The 20,713-nt window shown below is 36.0% G+C and overlaps 1 protein-coding gene and 1 long non-coding RNA gene across 3 annotated transcripts in view; one reads left to right on the top strand and one right to left on the bottom strand.

Annotated features, from left to right (window-relative positions):
• adam9 (ADAM metallopeptidase domain 9) overlaps window positions 1-20,713 on the bottom strand; it is a 53,192-nt gene that overhangs the window by 10,013 nt on the left and 22,466 nt on the right. For both annotated transcript variants that reach the window (XM_056246720.1, XM_056246721.1), the window contains exons 4-16: window positions 20,599-20,677; window positions 12,551-12,627; window positions 10,343-10,559; window positions 8,562-8,627; window positions 8,229-8,300; window positions 6,232-6,401; window positions 5,406-5,487; window positions 5,137-5,270; window positions 4,884-5,055; window positions 3,094-3,186; window positions 2,472-2,667; window positions 1,433-1,538; window positions 1,145-1,328 (exon numbers count right to left, since the gene is read on the bottom strand). In XM_056246720.1, the coding sequence (XP_056102695.1) occupies window positions 1,145-1,328; window positions 1,433-1,538; window positions 2,472-2,667; window positions 3,094-3,186; window positions 4,884-5,055; window positions 5,137-5,270; window positions 5,406-5,487; window positions 6,232-6,401; window positions 8,229-8,300; window positions 8,562-8,627; window positions 10,343-10,559; window positions 12,551-12,627; window positions 20,599-20,677 (1,648 nt within the window). The remainder of the gene's footprint in view (window positions 1-1,144; window positions 1,329-1,432; window positions 1,539-2,471; window positions 2,668-3,093; window positions 3,187-4,883; window positions 5,056-5,136; window positions 5,271-5,405; window positions 5,488-6,231; window positions 6,402-8,228; window positions 8,301-8,561; window positions 8,628-10,342; window positions 10,560-12,550; window positions 12,628-20,598; window positions 20,678-20,713) is intronic.
• The window catches only part of LOC130081983 (uncharacterized), a 75,444-nt gene continuing 71,122 nt past the window's right edge, over window positions 16,392-20,713 (top strand). The window contains exon 1 of the long non-coding RNA XR_008806730.1: window positions 16,392-16,435. This is a non-coding gene — a long non-coding RNA (uncharacterized LOC130081983). The remainder of the gene's footprint in view (window positions 16,436-20,713) is intronic.

Below are 20,713 nucleotides of genomic sequence, written 5' to 3'. Positions count from 1 at the left end.
TCTACTCTAAGCTTACCACTGGTAAAGCTGATCTTAATGCTCTTCCCCTTATTTGTGTTACTGATAACCATTCCCTGTTTGACACTCTTAAGTCTACAAAACAGGTCACTAAGATTAGAAATAAGCAGTGTCAAAGAGCTCCTACATGCTAACAAAATCAAAGAAGTGCGTTGGTCAGAAGCCAAGTCACAACTTGCTGACTGTTTGACGAAGAAAGGTGCTTCCTCACTTCTGCTTCTTAAAGCGCTGTATGAGGGTGTATGGAAACTGTAATATCTGAGCCATTGAGCATTTATCTTGGTACAGTTTTTTTTGTTTAAATACTCAAGCTCACTTAAATGTTACTGTGTTCTGAAAATCGTTTGTATTTGGTGACAATGTTTTATATGTCAAAGTCATCCGTTCATTCATTTTTTATTTAAAGAAGAGAGGGAAATTGTTAACTTTATGTTCAAGGGAATGTATTATCGCGGGTGTCTGCGAGAATGTGTTATCGCGGGAGTCTGCGAAAATCTGTTATTGTGGGAGTCTGGAAAAGGGTAAATCCTGAGAGGGTGGAAAAATAAAGATATTACTTTCTGTGGAACTACGTCGTGTCTCTGGCTATTTTCACAAATGTCTAAAGAATCTTAAATCAAATTGCATTTAGATACAAAATGGAATAAAATATGAATTCTTGTTTTCTTTGAAATTGATCACAATGAAGTGACTATGATTAAAACAAGAACAAATATCTGCCAATGGTCTCAGAAAAATCAACTTAACTCAAAGGAAAGTTTGATAATCATTGACAGGTATTTGTTCTTTTTTTAAGCATAAACTCACTTCATTTTGTTTAATTTTTCAAGACTTACATTTGCATCTCAAGGACATAAATACTGAGGAAAATATTTGTTTTTGCAATGCATGCAACATTTAATGCCATGATTTTTAGAATTGAAGACTTTCTGCTCTGATTTAAGAACTTTTTAAGGCCTTAAATTGTGTAAGGGCAAATTATGACTTTTTTTTAAGACCCGCAGAATCCCTGAGAATATGTGCACACATGAAAGTGGCTAAATAATTCAACAAACATATTTTGGCAATCTGTGTGCATAATTTAAGCAGAAACTTTCTATATTCAAATGTTCCTTTTCTCTGTCACCTTATTAGCTCCACACTTGGTGCCCTCGTTGACCATGCCGGGATCAGGTACATCAGAGCCCAGGAGGAAATCCACGCCCCAGCAGGTAGTGCCGGCGATGGGGGTCTGGATGATTGATGGCTTGATGCCAAAAATGACTGACGATTGAACATTCTCACACTGTAGCTTCCCGCACATGGCGTTCCTGAAAGAATGAGAGCGTGTGTATGTTTTTATAAAATTTCAGAATTTGAATGGCTGAGTGTGAATTTTAATTTCAATTGTAATGGTGTATATATTGTGCTGTACCTGCTTTCACACTTCTTAAATCCACTGGAATGGTAGCCACAGTTACCAAAGCGATCACCTTTAGAGTTCACATCCTTAAAGCACAGCTCAGGAGCAGCTTTAGCCTCTACACACAAGCAAAGACAGATGGGTTACATTTACAGAATATAAACTTCTATTTTCTCTTTTATTTTTAGTTAAACAAAAACTAAACAAACCTGTGACTCGTGGCCAGTTTTAATGAATTATTCAGTGTCTGTTTAGCTTTAAAACACAAGTTCTGTCATATTCTATCATTGTTATTGAAGAGCGTACACCCTAACACACACGTGAGCTGTGTGAAAAACGGAACATCAAAACATCCCATTGCTGTATGGCCAGATGATATGCAAACTACATTTCTCTGCTGGATAAAGTAAACTTACGGTAGCAGATAGAGCTTAATGTGCTGCAACTGAAGAAAACAAATGCAAATAGAAAAAAAAAAAAACACCAGCAAATTAAGCAAACATCTTCATCAGTTTGACAGTTTGCTGCAAATAATCACAACGGAACCAATTACAGAAAAATGCTGCAAAAGTTCACAACACAACCAATTACAAAATTACTGGATAATATACTGCTCTGCTGTATGTTTATTATCCATCTGTGCATTTCAAATGGCCCAGAATATTTAAGAGTATCTAACAGGAAGTATGAAAGTCATTTGGAATGTACACTTTCAGACACTTCTAAATAACATTGGTGTTATACCATATAATTACATAAACATGATATCAATCAGCCCCTCATATTGATTTATTGTTTCAACTTAATGTAAAATACTATATATGATATTAGTACATGATCAGCTCGCAAATTTTGTGGTTATGTATTTCTAACTAACTGTTCATAATCATTTTGAAATTAGTTTTTTTATGCTTAGATCCGGGCAAAATAGGGGTAGGGAATATAAGCAAAATTGTATATCAGAATATCTTTTATTTTAATCAATACTGGATAGACAATATTCTTAATTCTTATATTACCCAGCCCTACAAGTACAAAATCGTGTACTCACTTGTGCCAAATATGGCCTGACACTGGGTGTCATAGTGCTGGCACTGGCCGTTGTAGCAGTAAGCTTGGCCTTGTTTGCAGGGATGGCCGTTCTGTATGTAGACGTCGTTCTGACAGAGGGCAGATGTGCCGTTACAATACTCTGCCAAATCACATTCATCACTGCTGCTTCTGCACTCGGTGCCACCAGGTAAAAACTGACAGATCGAGAGAGAAAAATTAATCAGAACATGTGAGCAAAAAGAACAACCGCATATAGTCAAATGGCATATGCATGTATATATTAGCTCTGTCCAAGTGAGCTGCTTGGTGACAAGTTTGATGCTTTAATGGAAAAAAGATATATGACCGAACCAGACAAATTTGGTCTTAAACTCATTGCGTGAAGAATACATGTATTGCCTTACAATTTGGCCAGAATAAGTTATCTTATAAACCAGCATGGCATGCATTGGTGCCAGTGTAATTTTTGTATCATTACTATTACTATTATAGTATATAAATAATAGTATTATATTATAGTATAGCTCTTTTTTTATTAAAAAACTTTAAGTAAACAATAACAACAACATTGCATCTCAAGGTTAGGAGCAGAGCTACAGTGTTAGAAAAGGTTTAATTACCCTGCAGTTCTTGCAGCAGACCCCGAACGCACACTGAGCACCTGACCTCAGCTTACACGTTTTCGGCTCACAGCACGGGTCCTTCTCACACTCCTGAAACATTTACATAATCAACCTTCAGAAGTTCTCGATATTCTTCATTAGGGATGCAACAAACTAAACTGAGCAAAAAAAGAAACATCCCTTTTTTAGGATACTGTATTTTAAAAGATAATTTTGTAAAATCCAAACAAGCTTTACGCCATAGGTTTAAACCACAGCATGTGAGCGAAGCAGAGCAGTGTAACGCTCTGTGCCAGACCACTGGTAAAACAAAGTTCACTCAAATCCCACTCCAACATGAAATTTCTTTGTAATTTGTAATTACAGTTAATATTTTTGGCTTTAAAGCCTAGATATTCAACCCTGTCAAACATATCCACATCACTATGATCAGATGCTTTCTTTACTGCCGTTGCTCACCGCTTTCATTTTAGTTCAGTGTCAATTTTTAGCTTATTTTGTTATTGAGAGGAAAGTGGCACACATTCACATATTCATCTAAACGCCACTCTCAGCAGGGCGAACGGCTTTGGGATGTTCACTAACAGCTGCAAAGGTATTTCAAACTAATTTTTACCCCTAAGCAAAGAACGAAAAATAACTTCGCTGTGAGTATATCACAAAAAGAATCTTTGCTAACTCAGTTTCTCCCTTTAAATTGTATCTCCTTTTTCGTTCTTAACTACTGTGCATTTATGTAGGTTCACAACTTTTATATTAAACATTTAAACATTTATTTGAACTCCATAACCGTAGACCTATTGCTTGTTTAAAAAATTCTGAGCGGACTGAGTGAGCAGAGAGGAATCTTCAGAAAGGTTCTCTACGGCCCAGAGGGATTATTACCGCTCCGCTCACATGCTCTGGTTTAAACAATGTTTTTCATGCTTGTTCAATGAACCATAAACAATCATTGTACATTCACCTGTGGAACAGTCCTTAAGACACTAACAGTTTACAGAGGGTAGACAATCAAGGTCACAATTACAATAACTTAGGATATTAAAGAGACCTTCCTACTGACTCTGAAAAACATCAGAAGAAAGATGCCTATGGTGCCTGCTCACCTGAGTGCAGAGAGGCATGATGACTGCGGATGTGGCCAGAGCAATAAACTGTAATGTCAGTAATTTAAGACACCTAAGACAGTGCTGTATGGAGACAGCTGATCGCTCTTACAGTGGGTAGCAAAGCATGTGTCCTCCCAGATGTGTTTGAGGCCAATGCCTTGGTGAAAGAGTGGGGTAACATCTCACAGCAAGAACTTGCAAATCTGGTGCAGTCCATGGGGATGAGATGCAATATAGTACTTAAAGCAGCACACCATATACGGACAGCTACTTTTGATATTGACCCTCAACCTTCGTCAAGGGCTTGTTATTCTATTTCTGTTCATCAAATGTCTGTAAAACTTTCAGTTTTTCTTGGGTGTTGAATCATATTATGTTAATACAAATATTACATTATAATATATATTATAAATATTTATTTTTGACATTTGTTGGAAATAAATCAGTTAAAATAAGAGGATATTTCTTTTTTTGATGCGTTTACTATAACGATTATATTCATTATTAATTAGAACCGATTTTATTAATTAGTTGTTGCATGGAGCCCTGGTCTTCATGACCTTTAACATCACTGGCTCAACAGCACAGTTGGTTACTAAATCAGCCAACAATTATCACGTTCTTTAGAAATGCAAAATCAGGATCAGCTCTAAACTGATCTGGAATCAGATGACTCACTTTCTCTGATCCACAGTCACACTCTTCGCCCACATCCACCAGCTTGTTCCCGCAGAAGGGGGCGCTGTATGCCTCGTCCGGCCGTGGTACGTTCAGCAGACAGCGGCCACCTGAGTTCAAGATCATCTTCTCAAAGTCATCAGCACTACAGCTGCTAAAGTTACGAGAACCTCTGAGGACAAAAAAACGGGTCAAAACAAACATTTCACAGCATACTGAAATTTGTAACAAACTATACACAAAAAACACTCACGTTGCCCCTGAGTTCATAATGCAGTGTGTGACATCGCATTTACAGTTTCGGCCATCATCATGGTTCATCCCAAGATTATGACCCAGCTCATGAGCCACGATGGAGGAAAATGACATCACATTATTATTGGTGAACTGAGGGGAAAATGCACACATATACATACAAAGACAGAGATTTAGATACTGGTGAAAGTCACTGTTCAGCAGACACTGACTAACAGTGTGTGTGAGTATCTGTAGCATATGAGAAGTGGATCAGAGATATCATACCGCATTAATTCCACCACCATGACTTCTGGAACAAGCCGTGCCAACGAAAGCCATGCCTGCTGTTCCACCAAATCCTTTCTTTCTGTGAAAAGAGAGTGAAAGAGAATCAGGCAGGCAATTTCTGTAGCCATAACTGCACATCATTATTCATAGAACAATAAATCTAAAGTGGGCATATATATCATATCACATAATGGAAAAGTGGATTTTTCTTGATCTTTTGAAGATATACTTTACAATGCAAAAACTTTCTCTTTTCGGCACCGATCATTTTATCTGGATAACTATCATTTAATTTATTCAATAATCTGGAGGTTTTTTGATTTGCTTGGAAAGACAGTGTTTCTAGCTACGAGCAAGACCTGAATACTGCAAGATCTACATACTTTAACAGGCTTATAGAATGTAAGTAATGTGAGTAATGTCAGACCTCTCCATGTATTTAAGCCCTGTGTTTCCTTAGTTCCCTTGTCCAGTATCGTCCTAGTTAACAAGGTTGTGTTTAGTTTGTTCTCATACGATCTCCTGAGTGTTTCTTGTTTATTTTATATATAACTATTTTTGTTCTCTATCACTTTCCTCGTGCACTTCATTACAGCCACTGTGATATTAGCATTTTGTTTATGTAAATGAAGAGACATCTGATCTGATCTTGTAATGGCAAATTATGGTGTGCAGCAAGGCTTTGTATTAGGTCCTTATCCCTGTGTTCCCTGTACAAGCTCCCTTTGGGTGATATTACTATGAATTTATTGATTATTTTATACATGTTCTCCTGACTCACTTCTAACAACTGATATAAATTGTAACAGAGAAAGGCCCGTACAGGATGAGCTGTGCACTGTCATGACGACGACGGTGAACTAGTTCTTTCTCTCTCCATTGAGTAAAACGGCCCAGCACCTCTCCAGCACTGCCATCAATATTGATGAAGTTCTGCAGAGACCAGATCTCCAGCCCCACCAACACAATACGAATATTCAGAGTCATGTACATCTAAGGGGAAGCAGGAAAAATAATCAAGTGAGAAAATCACACGTCAAGTCAAGTCACTTTCATTTATATAGTACTTTTTACAATACAGATTGTTTCAAAGCAGCTTTACAGTGATAATAGGAAATTAATGCAACAAAGATTGTTTTGGCTTAACAGCAGCTCTAGAAGAAAGTCATTGTCCAGCTTAAGTAAGTTTTTAATAGATTAATTTCCGTTGTAAAAATTCCGTTGTAAAAATTTACACGCGCTTACATGTCACAGTTTTCAACTGAAAACAGAAAACTTTTAATGCGCTCAGTTCATTTACATAACAACAGCGTTTTGGTGGCCTGAAAACGCAAACTTTGAAGTAGGTTTCAAAGTGCAAGTTTTTGAAAAGGGTTTTCAAAGCGATACTGTTATCATCTTCCTGTAAACTTCAAAAATGTGAATCTGTGAAAACGGTGACGGCATGCACATGCGTATTACGTGTTTAGTCAATAGGTAAACGCAATTGAATGCAGGCGACTAGTCTTTCTTTACAAAGTGACATTGCCAATTACTTGCATAATTCCAACTCTGGCATGCATAATACAGCGTTTTTAGTCGTTTCCGCGGATGCATGTAAACGGGAATCATTTTGATAACGTTTTTATCTGTACATCGATGAGGCCTTCGCAGGGGATAGTCTAGTTGACATGGTCTCTGCTGACACTTCAGGGCTGTGTTGTGGTCGTGTCTAGGCACAGGTCCTCCATCTGATCTGGATACGGCCCACATCCGGCTAAGTATGGTAAACATCAGGATAAACAGAGAGACTAATATTAGCGTAGACGCCATTCTTCTTATAATGTAACGAGTACATCAGGTGTTATGGGAAGTGTTCCCGGTTCCGGCTGACCTAATTTATGCAGCCATTTTACATGATTTGAATTATAAAAGTTGCTATGTGTATGCCAGGTTAAAGTGATTTGTTTCCTGAACAATGCTAGGAAGACTGTTCCAGAGTTTAGATGCTAAATAGGATCTACCGCCTGCAGTTGATTTTTGATATTCTAGGTATTATTAACTGGCCAGAATTTTGAGATTACAATAGACATGAAGGACTATAATGCGTTAAGTGCTCGCTCAAGTACTGGAGAGCTAAACCATTTAGTGCTTTGTAAGTAATTAGTAAGATTTTAAAATGTATACGATGTTTAATAGGGAGCCAATACTTCCTCGTTCTAGTAAGAACTCTAGCTGCTGCGTTTTGGACCAGCTGTAGTTTGTTTATTAAGCGTGCAGGGCAACCAGCCAGTAGAGCATTACAATAATCTAGCCTTTGAGGTCATGAATGCATGAACTAGCTTTTCTGCATTTCATTGAGAGCATATGACGTAATTTAGATATATTTTTAAGATGGAAGAATGCGGTTTTACAGATACTAGAAACGTGGCTATCAAATGAAAGATTGGAATCAAAGAGCACACCCAGGTTCCTAAATGACGACGAAGACTTGACAAAGCATCCAAGTGTTAGACAGTATTCTAGGTTATTACGTGAAGAGTTTTTTTATTTTAATACTTAGAATTTCAGAATTAAGTAGGAAATTACTAGTCATCCATTTTTTATATCAGCTATGCATTCCGTTACTTTGTGAATTAGTAAGTTTCGTCGGGGCGCAAAGAAATATAGAGCTGAGTATCATTAGCGTAACAGAGAAAACAAACGCCTTGCTTCCTAGACCTCTTAATAATCCCTGTTTTTAGTGATCTATAAATAATGATTTTCAATATTTGACAAATAAATGTGAATTGAATAAAAGGAATTATTTGTATCCATCTTAATATATTCAAGATAACTTACACTATCAACATAGTTAGCAATCTGAACCATCTCCTCACGAACTGCTGTATGATTCTTGTTTTTGTAGTTATACTGTAGAAAAGAGAAAAGAGAAAAACAAGAAAGACTTTCAGAAATTGGTCACTTCTCACATGGAACAATTCTCCCATTGATGCTGTAATGACCCAAGCAGGGGAGATCAAGTTTTCATCCCACATATCTCCAAATGTTTATTAAATGACTCCATACTTCCATTTAATTCTCTTACACTAACTGCTCTTAGTTTAAGAGCGGGCTGTGTAACGTATCAGACAATGAGAAAAGAGAAGATGGTACAAGATTTACACTACTTACTCTCTCATTATCCACCACCAGAAGCAGTTCCACATAGTGTGTCTGGTGCAGCACTGCCCTCTTTTTCTGTTTGGAAAGACAGAAGGTATTGAGTGTAATTTTCAGCTATGTTTGCTGAAGCATAACATAACAAGCATAACTATTATTATGATTTTTCTTTACAAATTAAATTTTTATTATTATACCATTAAAAACTATAATAATAATATTAATACAGTTCACAAGGCTAACAGAAGGCTGTTGACAGTTGTGAGACATCTAATGATGATCAACCATTTTTTGTAGTGTGGATTAAATTGCGAACTGAAGAGCATTAATACAGAATTGAACTTTTTTTAAATGAGTGTGACTTTTTTTTTTTGTGATAAAATATGACCCTGCAAGTCATCCTGTTTCTAAAATACAAAAGCAGCCATGTTGTCACATACATATAAAGACCTATGCATATGGTGTGTACATGATCACAAAATGTAATGTGCCTAAGTGCCTTTAAATAAAATAAATGAAAAGAAATGATAAAAATTATGTTTTGCAGGAAGAAAAGAAAAACTAGTGGTATTTTGCTTAGGGTGGAAGAATCATATTTCTACCTACAGAAAGGCCTTAAAAACTGCTAGATCTGCTTATTTTTTTTACTCTTTTAGAAGAAAACAAACCCTAGGTATTTATTTGATAGAGTGGCAGAATCCTCACTATGTGCCTTCTGGGAGAGAAATGGTATCTGCAAGGATTTCCAGTCAGGATTTAGATTGTAGAATAGTAAGGCAAGGCAAGTTTATTTATATGGCATTGGCAAATTTCATACACAATGGTAATTTAAAGTGCTTTACATAAGAAAGTCTGAGTGCATGTGTAAACTCACTGTCTCACTTCCCAATTCTCCCAACTCTTACAACCAGACAGCCCAAACCAAAAATACACAGTGCTCATTCAGTAAATGCACAGCTAAATAGATGTGTTTTGGGTCTGGATTTGAATGTGACTACTGTTGTAGCCCATCTGATCTCTTCTGGAAGCTGGTTCCAGCTGCGGCTGGCATGATAACTATAAAGCGGACTCGCCTCGCCTTGAACCCTTGGTATTTCTAACTGACTTGATCCTGATGATCTGAGTGATCTGTTTATATTCAATGATCTGAGTGATCGGTTTATATTCAGTGAGCATATCTGCAGTGTATTGAGGTCCAAGGACATTGAATGATTTATAAACAAGTAACAGTACAGTACTATAAAATAAGTTTTAAACGTAACTAGAAGCCAGTGCAAGGACCTGAGGACTGGTGTGATATGTTCAGATTTTCTGGTTCTGCTCAGAATCCTGGCAGCAGCGTTCTGTATGAGCTGCAGCTATTTTATGTTTTTTTGGGAAGGCCAGTGAGGAGTCCATTAAAATAGTTCACCCTGCTGGTGATGAAAGCATGAACAAGTTTCTCTATGTTTTGACTGGAAACAAAGCATCTAATTCTTGCAATATTTTTGAGATGATAGTATGCTGATTTAGCTTTTACACGACTACTAAAGCTAAGGTCTGACTCCAAAATCACACCAAGATTCCTGACTTGATTTCCATATGCAATGACTTCTAATACTACTAAATCAAATGATGACAGTGTATAATGTTTAAAACTTGAAAATAAACATACACCATCATGCACAAGTATGCTACTTAACATACATGCACATACACACTTTCGTCATGCAGTTCAACAATTATTGTTAATTATCTGTGTTCTAAAGCTTGTGCAATTGCTCATGTCATTATTGGGATTTGGAGTGACTCACCCTGATTAGATGGCTGCTTTGACCAAAGGTGATGTTGTGGACATGGCTGTCTGTGGATTGTCTTGGTGAAGCATCATCATGGTTATGAAAGTGAGGCGTTCCACAGGTGAGAGGTTCAGTCTCTACATCCTCCAATCGATACACCAAGTGCTCATCACTGGAGGAACCTTCCAACGGTTCAATACCGAAACTGGTGCCCTCCGTGTAGAGAACACCCCTAAGGTAAATACATATCACACACTTATAAACATATAACAGATTTTGACAAGAAGAGCTTTTGAAACCTGCTAGAAATTTTAAAAGTCAATTTGATATTATCTCTTGGGAATGACAGAGTAAAGGTGTATACAGGATTCCCAAACTTTCTTTCTTCAGTTGAACATAAAAGTTATTTTGAAGAATGTGGGTAACCAAACAATTGCTGGTCCCCAGTGACTTACATAGTATATTTTTCCTACTATGGAAGTCAATGGGTACCAGAAACTGTTTGGTTACCCACATTCTTCCAAATATCTTCTTTTGTGTTAAGCAGAAGAAATAAATTAATACAGGTTTGGAACAACATGAGAGAGTAAATATTTTCATTTTGAGGTGTACTATCCCTTTAAGGACAATGGGCAGCATGTTTACTATTAGGCTGCTGTCACTTTAAGACCTGCACGCTTCTAACACACAAACACGCAACTGATTGCTTTCACTTTAGACATAACCAGTCGGGTTAAAGTTGACCAATTTATAGTGTGCCACAAATACATTTAGTTATACTAAAGTACATACAAATAAATTGTGCTTAAAGGACAAGTTCGGTATTTTACACTTAAAGCCCTGTTTTAAGATTGTTTCTGATGAAATAGAACGGCTAAGATTAAAATTTGGACACATGCTGCTGTCCCGAGAATTTTCGGTTTCTGTGGTTGCAAGAATCTGAGTATCGCCCATAATCAGGGCATTTCAGAGGTAGAGGGTCTTGACTGTCATTACACTGCAGTAAGTAAAGTGGGCGCGACCCAGGCAGAATACACATCATTCATGCACATCAGGAGGATCAATGATTATAGGAAAGGCATTCTTTCCGTGCCATTGTGCTTAAAAGCTGTGCAGTCACCAAAATGCTGTAGGAGAGCAACTGGTAGAGCGTTGTCCTCTACGAAGGCGTGCTCAACTTTGTTTGGCGAATTCTTTGCAGAGACAGAGCAGATGTCTGAAGCAGAATGATTCTGAGGCAATGACGGTCAGCACCACCCTTTATAGCGGAGGTGCCCACCTCTATTTTGCATGTTTGAATGCCAGTGGCCAGTGTACTTACACTGGCGTGATTTAATAAGGCTTCAGTATGTTCGGAGAAAGGTGTTCCCCCTAAGCGTCAGCTACACAATGTCGAGTGAACCTAAGTTAGTGAACCTAACTATCAAGTTTTGAAGAAAAGAAAAAAACCTTATATTTCTAGGTTTTCCAGATTATGGGAACCCTGTATATAATGACAAGGGATTCTTTTTCAACACTTTAAAGTCACAATGAAATGGAAGTAGCAATAGGTTTTATCTTCGTACTGACACATACATCTGAGTGAAACAAAAAATAAATAAATAAAAAAGCAGTGTGGGGACTTGGTTCTATCCATTGGTTGTCAATTGGTTGAAGGCATATCTACATGCACGCTTGCAGTTAATTGTGAGAAAAGGGGTGGGTTTTGAGTGGACTAAATGAAAAATCCAGCATACATCACCAGGTAGAAGTCTGTTGTTTCACTGGAAGATTGAGTTATGACTTTTTGATTAAACATTATTATTAAAAAAAAGAAAAAAGAAATGTAAATGTTAAAAATTAAATGGATGAATTATTCATAATAAGATTAATAGCATGGATTTAGAAAATAGATGGGGTGATTTTTAATTTAAGATTAATGTAAACTTCATATAAAGTTACATATTCCAAACAAATCAGTCACTTTAATTGTATCCATTGGGATTTGACTGGATTATGAAAAGTAGACTGTGATTATGAGATTCATATTTTCTTGCTGCCTGTGTTGCCTTGGATACATGAGCAGAAAAGAAAAATAATTTCAGGGGCAGAAAAAGTATTTATGTTTGGATTTTTTTTTTTTTACTAAAATGAATTACAGTAAGTACCTTAAGGCTAAAACATCTTTGATGTGTGTATGCAGCTGTTAAGGTTTTACAGTCCGCTTCAGATGTAACATCTCACCTTAATCCCGAGCACAGGCTGAGTGCTGCAGAAGAGCCCTCCACATCCTCTATGTAACCACTGTAATGACAATGACCCTGATTGAAAACAGAGAGAGAAAGAAGCCACAATAAATTCCGCCAAGAACAAAAATGTAATTTCAAAGACTTGACTAACAAACAGCAACATTCTTGTCATTCTAAACCTGAATGTGTTTGCTTGTCAGGGACCAGAACCTAGTAAGAGGGTCTGACAGCTTTACTGTAGGTTCCACTAGGGGGCCTCAGTGTGATTTAAAATAAGACAAAACAAGACATTAAAATAAGCCAAAGCAACTAAAAGTCAAGACATTTCTTATTTTAATTCACTCTCTCAACAACAGTTTATTTTTCTTTAAAGAGCCAGAGTTTCCATGGTCTTGAAAACCTGGATAAATAAGTGTGATATCTAGGCCTGCAAAAATTAAATGAATTAAATCTTATAACTCAATGGGAATTTTTATTATGAATATACATTTTTCTAGTTACTGTTTTGTGAGTACTTTTTTTTTTTTTTTTAATCCTTATGCTTTAATGGGACCTAATGCCCCTTTTTACAAGATGCAATATAAGCAATAGGTGTCCCCAGAAAGTTTCTGTGAAGTTTCAGCTCAAAATCCTACAAAGATAATTTATTATACTATGCCCAAAATGCTCCTTTTTGGGTGGAAGCAAAAACACGCTATTTTGTGTGTGTATCTTTAAATGCAAATAAGCTGCTTTTACAAGTATACAAGGCCTGATTTGTTGAGACAAATATTAAAAATAAAAGGATTACAATGTAAAAGATTACTATTGTGTACATAAAGATATGGTGGAATCCAGCATGTCCCGTAGATGGTCTGCTATGTAAATAGCGAATCCACCATGGCTTGAGCACAACTGGCTTTTAAAGGGAATGGCAGATGAGACTCTGATTGGTTTATTGCACGTTACGCCCAAAACACACCCATTACTCATTAAGAGAGTAGGGACAACTCTTTTAGACCATGCGCTGGGCGCGCCACCAATTTTTCCTGTCGTTAAACTAGCAAAAGTGGATTCGGACACGGCCTAAGTGCACTTTAGACCATGCGCTTAGATCGTTAAAATAGGACCCTAAATTTAACACAACTTAAGTACACTTTTAAAAAGTCATAATGTAAGTTAAATGTATATTTTACATAATTTGTAATGTTTAAAATTCTTAAAATTTGTTTAATAAGCTTTAAAATTCACTAACGGTATTTTGGTGTTGACTAACATAGTAAAGCACATGTAAAGTACTTGATTATAATTTTAACTGTAGTGTATTATTCAATATTACATTTAAAGTTAAAGTATTTTAAATGTACTAAATTGTAACAATCATTACAAATGTGTAATTACAAATGTATTTAAAAGATACACAAGTTTCAATAGAAATTACATAATATCACATAAGTATATTTCAGTTTACCATAAATGTTTGTCAGAATAAGTAGTACACTTTAACCATATTTCAAAGACAATAGAAGTATTTAAGAAATTACATATAAATAAATATGTCCTATTTAAGTGGGTCAAAAAACACTCTAAAGTTCAGCTAATTGCATTTCATATCAATTTACACTATACATTTTAAATTAATTGCAATTAACTTTTACATTTAATTACATTTAGTGTCTTACCTCTTAAGCTTCACGTGGACCACGGCGCAATGATTCATTCTTTGTTTATATTAATTCAAAGTTTTAATGTAAATAATTGTAATTACCTCCACAAACTATACATCATTAAAAAGATCTCAAGCTTCAGTATTTGACCTCTGTTTTATTCTGAAAATCTTACAGTGGCAGTTATTGTGTCAGGAAAATGAAAAAAGGAGTCGATACCTTTAATATGAAATATGACCATCAGCTGCTCCTATTCAGGAAAAAAAACCTCCTGTATGGTCGTCATGAAAGCACTTAAAACAACGGAGAGGAGTAATATTTATTTATTTTTTTACCCAAAATGGGGTGCTTTGACTGTGCTGTACCACTGAACACTCTAATGTACTGTAATTCATTCATACTAAAAACTGGCGGGCGCTCTATGCACGTTTAGTCCACAAACGAGACTCATGTTGAACAGCCATATCATGTGACACTCCAGCAAATCCTTTACATAAACAAGGCTTCCAGAGATCGCTGTAACATGCAGATAAAGACATTTTGGAGACAATAAACACATGATTGCAACAATAAATGATTTATCTGTGTTCTTCAAGCCATGTCGGGTATTTCCATAATCATAGATCATATTTATAATGCAATGCTAATCGACATAACCTTTATCATTGCGCAGAATACTATAAAAGAAAGTTTGATTTTTTTTTTATCCGAAGCCACATTAGATCACAGAGGGTTATTTAAAACACTCAACTTGTGTTATAAAGTAAGTTTGGAGCAAAAACATGGTATTAATCTCATAAATTGTCATGTATTGATCGTGTGCTAAGCTAACATACTAGCTAGCCCTAAGATGCACCTGCCACCTAAAGCTGAGCAAATATGTTATTTTTATGAATAATCTTAAATAGTAAAGCTCACTGAAATGTTTATTTTTCTCTCATGAAGGGCATTTGATACAGTTTCAAAGAAGGTGAAATGAGAAGTTTGATTAAAGAAATGAAGGATTAAAACAGTGTGAATAGAAAGTCGTTAGTAATTATAATGAAGACAAAAGAAAAGAATAATTAGAGCCATAAGCAGGCCGGAGAGGTGTGAATGTGTGCAGGGAAGACTGAAACTGAATGGGGCAGTTTGCATCACAAAATAATAGAGACAATACACTGAATGGATGCTTAGAAAATGATAATAAACATCTGTTAGCATTTTTGAATCTTCTCAAAATAAAATCCCCCGACATGGTTTTAAAAAACATTTAATAAAATTCAGAGTTTTAGACTTATCTTCAGATTTGAAATATAACATGGTCAGACATGTGGCTTTAGCTGCAGTGCAATTCTAGATCAAAACAATGCCAACTTCTATTTTATTTTCATAAAGATATTTCATAAAAATAAATGTCTAATAACTTTACAAAACTTTGAAGCTATTTAAAACTATTATTTTCATTATGACAATAATGAAATATGACTTTACAATAAACTGCCAAGTGTCTGCTTTCAGATGAGACTTATGCTTGTAGTGCAAAGGTTTCATGAACTGTATCTGTTTTAGTTTGGGTATGCCTCTTCTTGGAATTTTTTCAAAAGCGGGGGGTGAAGGCTAACAGGTATATTCTTTTAAAGTGTTTTTCCCCCCCATTGTTACATTCTTCCTATTCTAGGCTATGTAACCAGAGAGGGAAGACCACGTGGAATTGCCATATAAAGAAATATATTTATTAAAGATAAAGAATTAGCAACGTATAAATAAAGTCAGTATTGATGTTAGGTTGGGAAATAAAAGTGTACGCAACAAGAGAAAAGAGGTGTCGTGCATAAAGAAACAAAAACGCCCAAAAGGTGCGGGAGAGAAGGAGAAGCGGCGGCCGGCCTCAAACAGGTCTGGAGAGATTTTTAAAGCCCAAGATCCAGGAAGCAATCACACGCGCACCACGCCACACCTGTGCTTCGCCCACGGCACCAGTAGGGGAGACCGAATAAACAGGAAAAAAGCAAAGAGGAGGAGGAGCCCGGCAGGTCCATGACACCATAAAAATAATAATAAAAATAATTCACAAGGCAACAAAATTCTTCAAAATAACCTCATAAATTCACTCTCACTATTTCCTCATTAGCTGAATTCTAGAAATCGGTCTCAGGCTTTTACAAAACATAATGCCTGAATCATAATCATACACTGTTCGTTCGTTGGCCAGAGGAGAACTGGCCCCCCGACTGAGCCTGGGTTCTCCCAAGGTTTTTTCTCCATTCTGTCACCTTTTGGTTCCTTGCCACTGTTGCCTTGGCTTTTGGCTTGCTTAGTTGGGGACATTAAATTTAATATTCTACAATATTATTGATCTGCCTGCATTGACACCATTATATGAGAACTGAACTGAGCTGGACGATGACATCACGGTTTTCTCCAGAGCGGCTATATATATTATATATAAATATATATATATAAATGAACTAAATTAATAACTTTTTTACAACAAAAATGAAACATCACTGAACTTACTTAAGCTGGACTGTGATGCTATTTTCTTCTGGAAACTAATTTTGTTGCATTATTTTCCTGTTATCTCTGTAAAGCTGCTTTTGAAACAATCTGTATTGTAAAAAGCGCTATATAAATAAAATAAAAAATGCCTATCAGTTGGAAAACAGATGTAGCTGACCACTGTACATGAACTGGTTGTTCACAATTATTCACAATTTCAAGGTATGAGAGAACAAAGCACTATCACATTTAAACTGCTTTATTCTCTTCCTGCTTTAAGTTATGTGTTGATTTTTTTTCAATGTTTAAACACTTTCTCTTATGCCTTGTTTATTAAACAGAAACACCTATAAAGAAATCATTTGTTGGCTATTTTCTCTGGAAAGTTTAAACAGTGAGTCTCTGTGGTACAAAAAATTTGCAGCAACAATAACTCAAACACTGGTGTGAGTTTAAGGGAAAGACTATTGGTTTATTTATTTGAACAGTCAGTATTTATGAAATTCATGATGTCCACATCGGGAGGAGAGCTGTAAAGTGTATGACAAGGCAATAATATGCAGCTGTTTCCTGTTCCGTAATAAGGAACTGTTATCAGACTTTCATATCACTACAGTCTCAGATCAGCATTTCACTAAAGATCTAACTACAAGGCATTTCAGAACATTTCCAAGAAGTTTTAAGCAAATCCCAAATAGATTAAATAAGATGTATTCCTCTTAAAAATCAGTATAATATGGAATTGAATTACAAACTGTCATATTCCTCGACTAAATATGAAATCCAACAGGAAATACTGATGAAATAAAGTCTGATGAATATAGACTTTTGCTTAAGCTTATTTAAAAAAAAAAAAAAAAAAAAAAAAACCTGCAAATTTTATTGAACTACACTTTGTTTAGTTTATAAAAAATAAAATCAGTAAACTTCATTTTATAGGCTTCTGTCAACACTGCATTGGCTATGGGCTATATGCACGCATAACTTCCGCGTTTGACGCAAGGATGCTCGTGCGGTTCCGGTTGGGGAGATTTAAAGCGGAGGAAAACCGAGGAAAACGGTATTATGGCAGAGTCTTCAAAATTTACTGTCCTCTCGTCTTTGAAACGAAACTTTAATACGTTTAGATGTAATTTTATATATAGTTATGTTTATTTAATATAATAAACACAGAAGCATAAACAAAATGAGGAGTGTCTGTTTTGTCTGTTTTTGTGACTAATGTTTCTTTAGTATGACAATAGAGTATAAAAACCAATATAAATTCTCGGTATAGCATTGGACTCTACGATCGGCGGAAGTAATCCAGCATCCTTAGACCTTCACCGGAAATACCGCCGTGCATAGAGCCCATTACACATCCTATACATTTTTAAATATTGCTGATTACTTACAAAGAATTTAACGGTTTAGCTCCCCAGTACTTGAGCGAGCTCTTAACGCATTATAATCCTTAAAGGGATACTCCACCCAAAAAGGAAAATTCTGTCATCATTTACTCACCCTCAAGTTGTTGCAAACCTGTATGAGTTTCTTTCTTCTGCTGAACACAAAGCAAGATATTTTGAAGAACGATTGGAACTTTGGCACCATTGACTTCCATAGTAGAAAAAAAAAATACTATGGAAGCCAATGGTGCCAAAGTTCGAATCGTTCTTCTAAATATCTTCCTTTGTGTTCAGCAGAAGAAAGAAACTCATAAAGGTTTGCAACAACTTGAGGGTGAGTAAATGATGACAGAATTTTCATTTTTGGGTGGAGTATCCCTTTAACGTCTAGGCCTATTGTGATCTCAAAATTCCGGCCAGTTGATAATACCTAGAATATCAAAATCAACTGTAGGCGGTAGATCCTTTTCCTATTTAGCACCTAAACTTTGGAATAGTCTCCCTAGCATTGTTCGGGAAGCAGACACACTCTGTCAGTTTAAAGCTAGACTAAAAACACTAAGGGCCTTATTTTAACGATCTGAAACGCAAGTAACTTTGTGGGCGGATCTTGGGCGCTGTTGCTATTTTACCGGCGGGATAAATGACTGTTACGGCCGACACAAATCTAAAATGGGTTGGTCTGTAGCTACATTACTCATAGGTGTGGTTTGGTCATAACATGAAATAAACCAATCAGTTGTGCCATTCATCCACGACCATCACCTCATGTTGCACCATGATAATGCACGGTCCCATGTCATACATAGCAGCTTTTTTTTTTAATACAATACAGTAAAAAGTCTTAGAACTTTTAGTTCAGCTCATGAAAAATGGGGGCAAAAACAAAAGTGTTGCGTTTGTAATTTTGTTCAGTGTATATATCCTCCTTTATATACTAATATTTATATACTAATAGTGCTTGATTCAATGTAATGAATTATTCATTCATAGCGTGTGTGCGTTGTTTTGGTAGGAAGAGCTGGACATCAGTTTATGTCAACTGATTGAAGACTAATTGTTTGAATGAAGCAGATTGTTCAAGGTAATTTGAGTTTATACTCACTGACTGTACAACCTATACAATACTAATTACCTTTCCAGTACTGTATGTGTGATTGCTATGTTACCAAATCTAACTTCACAAATTAATTTTAGAAATGTTAAAAAATACCTAAAGTAAACATTATTCATGAATTGAAATAAGATATGTATTAATATTAAAAACATAGTTTTTTATAAGTTTTTTTAAATAAATGTACAAAGTGTGAGTTAAACTTACTTTAAACGGAGTAAGTAAACTTTACTTGAGAATTTTGTGTAGATTTTACTTGAAACCATACTGTTAAATTTACTACCAATTTGTGAGTGAAAATTGTTTCTTAGCTTTTTTCCAAGTAAATCAAACTCCAAATGTTTTACAGTGTAGGTGAACTGAGACAGTAAGGCAGCGCAATGAAAAAAAGCATGACAAATCTCAATTGCACGTAGCAAACACTGAGTGACTTCATTCAGGTCAGGAACAGTGACTCATATTACATCTCTAAGCAGACATTCATCTGTGAACACAGCGATAAAGAACTTCATGGGAATGCACTTCCCACTCTCCTTTCACTCTTTCCACACTGTAAAAATATTTTTCAAAGTTGTACATAAAACAAAGACTACTGGAGTATGTTTTACAAGAATTCATAATGTTCCTTGCCATTTCTTTGTAATTGTTTGTGAAATTTACAAGCAATTTCGGAGCGAAAATTGTTTCTACACCAAATTCTTTCAGCGCATATACATTCTGCTGCATTCTTTTTATATGTTTTGTGCCTCTATCACTTCTTACAGTGGTGTAAAACTGAATTCCAGTTAGTGTGAGTAATGCAGCTCTTCCCAGAACTACTCCACTGCTCATGGCATCAGATGCTGTGCGTGTGTTTGGTCACAGCTCTGAGGAAATCGCATCAACAATTACAACAGCAGACAATACCACATGATGATACATGGCAGCTGTTCTCACCTGCATTCTGTGCATAGAAACACTGCTAACAAGGTGAAAATAGAGTACACCTTGTAAGGCGAGAGCAGCGGTAGGTTTCATTTTTGTTGTACGAAAGAATATATCAGCATTGCATTACTGATTGTCAGTGCTGTATTTTTTGCGTCTATAAAGTGCCTGATTTGAGTGTTCTTGGTCTCACATCCTGTGTGTCTGAGCTCTGAGCATTCAAATCCGAGTCAAATATAAATAAACCAATCCTCAAGCTCTCAGTGCAGACTGACGGTGATGCTGGGTAGACATCCAGTTAAAGTGTAAAATAGCAAAAGCATTAAGCATTTGTATGCTATATTCTCATAAGCAAATATGTATTTCTTTGTTTTTAAAATATACTAATAAGACAATTAAATTATATATAGAATTTTGATGAAAATTACTTAAGACAGCTGCTGTAAAATAACTTCTGAAAGATGTGCTGGTGTGACGTTTGGTGACTTACCGTCATGTTTGGTCTCTCTGTGACCAGCGAGCCATCTTTGGCATAAGAGTACACAGTGAAATCCTCTGGAAGAAGCAATCTGAGAGGAAAAAAGGAAAAACACACGCACCACTAT

Source organism: Rhinichthys klamathensis, unplaced genomic scaffold (genome assembly GCF_029890125.1).
Source record: "Rhinichthys klamathensis goyatoka isolate OS25496 unplaced genomic scaffold, OSU_Roscu_1.1 h1tg000040l_1, whole genome shotgun sequence".
Lineage (NCBI taxonomy): Eukaryota > Metazoa > Chordata > Actinopteri > Cypriniformes > Leuciscidae > Rhinichthys > Rhinichthys klamathensis.
The sequence above is the reverse complement of the archived record's forward strand: the minus strand, read 5'-3'. Positions and strand labels throughout refer to the sequence as shown.